This window comes from Protobothrops mucrosquamatus, unplaced genomic scaffold, assembly GCF_001527695.2.
Source record: "Protobothrops mucrosquamatus isolate PMUCROS unplaced genomic scaffold, P.Mucros_1.0 scaffold1485, whole genome shotgun sequence".
Lineage (NCBI taxonomy): Eukaryota > Metazoa > Chordata > Lepidosauria > Squamata > Viperidae > Protobothrops > Protobothrops mucrosquamatus.
In genome coordinates this window covers 132,472-138,357 of record NW_015387662.1, presented here as the reverse complement: position 1 = coordinate 138,357, position 5,886 = coordinate 132,472, and the positions used below count along the sequence as shown (strand labels likewise).

Below are 5,886 nucleotides of genomic sequence, written 5' to 3'. Positions count from 1 at the left end.
AAAGCTATCCTGTTTACTCTCTAGCCCGCTGTGAAGATCCTTTCAAAGTATTTGTACAACCCTATTTTATATGGTATTGCATTATATGCAATCATCAAGAAAGTTGAATTAATTCAAATTTGTATATATCAAGAACCATTATCTTTGGGAGGTACTGATGATGTTAACCCACAATAGATAGTTTTATACAATATGAATATCAATCTAATATCAGGTTGGTTTAAAAAAAAATTAATATGCTTTCTTTGATGAAAAAAAGAAATGTCTTTATTTTTAAGAATTATATTAGGCGTGTAAACAGCCCATAAATGCTTTTCGCTAATGAAACTGAATGCTCTTTTTTGTGCAATTCATTCAATTTAGTTCCTACCTCCTCAATTGTCTTGATCATGTATCATTTAAGATTAATTAATTTAATATCTGCAAATGTTTTTTTTTAAATGGCCATACACACAACGTACATTTGTGGAGACATAATTTGAGCAGATGCTGAAATATAACCAACACATCCCATAGCACCCAATTTTCATACCGCCAGCTTCAATGAATACATAAAGTCCTCTAGGAGCAAAGACTGCCTCATTTTCTTTAGTATTGAAGGATATTAAATATCTGCAGGAGGATTGTGCACAAGAAACGATCTCTCTGTCTCTGTCTCTCTCTTACACACACCCCAACATATGCTCAAGACTGTAGTTTTTATTTGGCGTATATTGTTCTTGGTCTTGATATCTGTAATTTTGGGTTTGATTACTGTGCTGCTACTGTTTTTAGTACTACTCTCCTTAAATGTTGAATGACCAAGCTGATGAATACAGTACTCCCTGTTAACCTAAAAAACTTGATGGCTATGGATATGAGCTTTCCTGGCAATCCACACTGAGTAGAGAAGAGTAGTGATAAGCCCCTATGAAATTTGTTACCGAGTAATGCCTGACATATTTAACATTGTGTTCTATGCATGCAGGTTGTGGGTAATGCATGCACATAAATATGAGTTCATGGCCTCTTATCATTCCTGTATAATTTAATGTCAATCAAATATATCAATTAGGAAGGAACTCTATGCTTCAGGCAGTGACATATATACAACTGTCAATGTTCATATCTTTACATGGCGACAGAAAAGAGCAACATGATTTGTAATCCAAATGAAATGCTAAATTGTACACGGCATGCAAATTAGAAAATAAACAGTATCGGAAAGGCCTCAATATAAAAGTCCAATTGAGTTGAAAAGTAAAATACTTCACTACTATTCCCCTCTCTTGAATAATTACAACAATGTTAACAATAAATGTTTTTGGAAATTAGAATCCAAATATTTCAAATTCATATGCAAGCTATGAAAACAGTTTGACAGTTTGCAGGGCTGAAAGAAAGCATAGTTCATCAGACCACGTATTATTGGATATCCATTTTATTATACTTTTGAAGCATGTGTGTCTTTTCATTCATGCCTGCCATGATCCCAATGCAGCATTTTCCTTTCGATAGATTTATTTTTGCTACAAAATGTTTATTATCCAGTACAAAATTTGGAGTGATTAGATCCACCAAAACTCTACAGAGTTTACACACACTAGAACAATGTTCCCCCAAAATAACACTCTTCAGATAGGCTGAAACTAGTATTCCCAATTCTGCGAGTTACAGACCCAACACTGGAAACTACAAAGCAGAGAAAATTGCAATTATTTCTCTGTATAATTTTTTTTTCAGGGCTACTTGATGGAGGTCGCATCATGTTGAAGAACTGCTAATCTTCCCCCTCATCCAAATTACTTCTTCCCTCAGAGCTGTTTTGAGCTAAGTAGCCCAGAACAGACATCCAAATTATAACTGAATGTTGTTGTTGCTACATTTCACAACAACTCTGGAAAAGAAAAGAGGTTTATACTGCCCACGCTGACCCATCACATCATTGCAACAGACTCCAAATTATCACATGCAATATCCATAAAAATCTAAAATAAAATTATATTGCAAAATCCTATCACAAATTTCTGATGTGACAGCTCATTTGCTCCTTAGTGCTGATCTACGGAAATTACATTTACCTGCTCATCTTTGGAAATAATGTTGTGATTATAGTTCAATAAAAACATTCCATTTTCAAGTAGATCATTTGTCTCTAATGTTGAAGGATTTGTGCTGAAAAACCAAATACTTAGACCACCAAATTTCAAAAGACTCAGCATTCACTTTTAGCAAAAACTTTGCACATGTACAGATAAAGTAACTACAATACTGATAAAAGAACAATAATCACAAAACAATTATTTTGTTCTTAAATTTCTTCAGCTTTGATTTTGTATCTCTGAGGAGTGCAAAAAAGAATAATTTCAATTATTTCACTTTTTAATTTCTCATACATTAAAAGTTTTAAAAATTAAGTAAAAGTGCCATTTCAAAATAGGTACCAAAAAGTGGGTTTAACCTGTTTCAGTATGACTTAATTCAAGCTAGGTTTCAAAAGACATAAAATGAATTCCACAAGTCACAGGGCACAATGCACCTGACATGATAACATGTATCCAAAACAGCAGGGAGGTTCAAAATATTGAGGTCCATTATTCAACAAGATAGTGTAAGCCAGGGGTCCCCAACCTCCAGTCCATGGACCGGCACCGGTCCGCAGCATGCCAGCAAATGGGCCGCACAAACAAGCAAAGCTCTATCCTCGGGATGCAGGCAGTATTCAAAACCACATACCCCTCTCGTCCATGGAAAAATCTTTCTCATGGCACCGGTCCCCGATGTCCAAAAGGTTGGGGACCTCTGGTGTAAGTCAATTACTAAGATCTTTAGCAGCTCTTTTGAACCAGCAATGCTTGTAATGAACCTTAAATATGCTAGTCTTTTAATTGATTCCTTGCCTGTTTATACACAAACCCATATCTGCACACATAAACTTGGGAGTATTTCTGCAGAAATTTTTCCAAATGATATGTGAACAACTAATAAAAACTGTTCTATAAACACCATTTAGTTTTAGAGAACACTTTTGAAATACTGTAAAGAAATTATTAGATATTTCAACCTATAGGAAAATTAATTCACAGGTAGGCACACTAATCTATCATCCTTCATTTACTTTGAACATTGTTTACTATAACTGTACCAAGAGACAAGGGTTAATCACAATGAAAAAACCAGCAACGTTAAGTTGCAGATACCTCTCTTGATAACAGATTTTGTAATGAGTTTTGCTGAACTACTGAACACCCTAAGGTGACTTTAAAATGCTCGAGAAAAGCTCAAATAACACAACTTATTAAAATTGCAAACTTGTATTTTTTCGTAGAAATTTCCCTGACTGTTTGAATTACAATGTTAGTGGAAACAGCATGATCTGTCAGTGAGAGTAACTATGATTATCAAATATATATCCCAGGAAGACACTATGCAAAAATAAAACAATTTTAACCAGTGCATTTTCTGACATAGTATTACATTCATTTGTCAATGGTTAAGTTTATCTCAACCAACAGAGCCTCAAACTGTATTAACCAGCACTATTAATATTATCCTGATTTTACTTCCAGGAATCATGTAAATTCATCATGGAGCAAAATATGAAGATAATCATTGGACAGAGGCACACAGAAGGAAAATGTCTTTGAAAAGCTGGCTGTACAACTACCCAGCATCCTTTCTTAGTTCATCTAAAATGTACAGATAGGATCTGCATACAAACTTGAAGTCTCTGGATTATTTATTAAGCAAGGGAGAGGTTATGACAATTTGTGATCCTATGGCACACCTCCCCTTGCTCTTCCATATGTTATATTAGGCCTTGAACTATATTAGAGTGCATGGAAAAAGGCAATAATAATGGGAATGCTGCTTAGCATGGAACCACTTTCTATGCTCCCAACATCATCAACATCTGCTAAGAGTCTCCCATTCTTCAGAACTGATTTTCAGAGCACACCCGAAGGCCTTAGGGATCACCTTATCGCATAAGCAGAACTCTACTCCCATCATGCTGGATTTCACTCTTCATCTGGGCAGACCTACAATTTTCTTTCTTCTACACATTTATGAAAATCTGTTCACCTCGCCAACCTACAACTTCTCCATATCTTGAAGTGTTTCATTTAACAATAAAGGGAAGAAATAGAATGGAATTTTCTCCCCAAGCTGGGTGAACGTAGACAACTTTCCAGATGTGATGGAACATCTGTTTCAGAATACCCAGGCAGCGTAATTCCAACACATCTGGAAAAGAGCTAGGATAATATGATATTTAGAGAGAGAGAAGAAGATGACGCTGCATCTCCAGCCTTCACTGAAATCATGGCAAGAGGACCTCTGTCTGAATGACACACATCTACACAGGACCACATGTACACAATCACGCAAAGCTGCTGCATTTCCTTTCAATTAGAAAAAAAGCCCCCCTCCCCTTCACAGAGCAGATCTTATAAAAGATATGTAAAATAAATGGAACAATACTCATAAAATAGCTATTACTATGGCAAAGCTTTTGTCAATAAGCCTCCAGAACTTTAAATGAAGAAAATGGCTTCACAAAATGATAGTCCAAGTTTCCACAGTGTGGACACTGCTGAACGTTGCTGTATTCTGAGAAATACTGCATCCCAATACGTACATCTATAACAGGTTTCCCACAGTGTTTACAGTTCAGCCGAGCCTATAATGAAGGAGACAGAGAAAAAAAGAACAGAATTTCAAAAATCTCATAATTGGCTTCCACTGTCCACCAAACCCTATCATGCCTCTGTTTGTTTTATTCTTACTGAATATGCTTTGTGATTTCACCTGATGGGCCAATTCTTACTACAGTTTGTACTTGGGAAAGCTTGCCTGAAAAATAAAATGCTTCATATCAGTCTTCTATGTCTGTAGTATCAGCTATTAAGTTTCTTTGTAAATTAAGAAAAATGAATCAGTTACCTAGAGAGGATTGCTTTTTAAAATACCTACATTTTACGCATATATTTCATCTCTAGGTATATCAGATAAAAATGGAAGGCAAGAATTAAATCTAGGAGGATTTGATTGATGTTTTTGATGCATCTAATCTTAATGTCTGGCCAATATGACTCTGAAGTATCGAAACTGTTCCTCTTGGAGGGCATTTCCAGGAGATGGAAGAGCATTGTACCACCAGGCTTCATCTTTATCTCTACGCACATTGAGATAATTAAAGTGCTATCTTCTCTATGTGTACCTGCAATTCCATTCTACATACTCTTCAATGAAGATATACAGGACACAGATAACATACCCATAAATTCTTCTTAATCATTAGCTGCAGTGCTCCAGATAGTCACATGGGCTTCTCCTCATGACTGTGAATGGGGAGCCAGTATTGAAGGAAGGATATTGTTGGAAAATGCCCAGCCAGGTAGGGGGAAGGCTCAAGCAGGGAATTAGCCTTGAATTATTGCACAGCTAGAAGAGATCCAGGACTGACTCCCCTCACCTTGCCCTATAACAGTGATGGCGAACCTTTTAGAGACCGAGTGCCCAACTGCAACCCAAAACCCACTTATGCATCGTCGAGTGCCGGGTGGGTGTGGCCCATTGGCTGGGTGTGGCCCATTGGGTGGGGATGGCTGCAGTGGTAACGGCAGACTGAATGGGACTAAAAAGTTCAATCAATCAATTCCAACTTTGCAAGATCTTTTTTTTCCCGCAAGAAGTTGAAATTGACTGATTTTATTTATTTATTTATTTATTAATTGCATTTATATCCCGCCCTTCTCCTTTCGGACTCAGGGCGGCTGACAAATTAGATAAAATACTAACATATATACATATTATGCCTAATTAAAAATTTAATTAAAACGAAATATTTGAATATGTCCAATTAAAAGTAATTAAAACCCCTATAAAATCCCCTAGGCCAGTCCC

General features: G+C 36.3%; 1 protein-coding gene across 1 annotated transcript in view; it reads right to left on the bottom strand.

Moving 5' to 3' along the window:
• Nucleotides 1-4,441: 4,441 nt before the first annotated feature.
• HECA (hdc homolog, cell cycle regulator) overlaps nucleotides 4,442-5,886 on the bottom strand; it is a 19,806-nt gene continuing 18,361 nt past the window's right edge. The window contains exon 4 of the mRNA XM_015822175.1: nucleotides 4,442-4,660. Coding sequence (XP_015677661.1) covers nucleotides 4,496-4,660 — 165 coding nt within the window. The 3' untranslated portion in view covers nucleotides 4,442-4,495. The remainder of the gene's footprint in view (nucleotides 4,661-5,886) is intronic.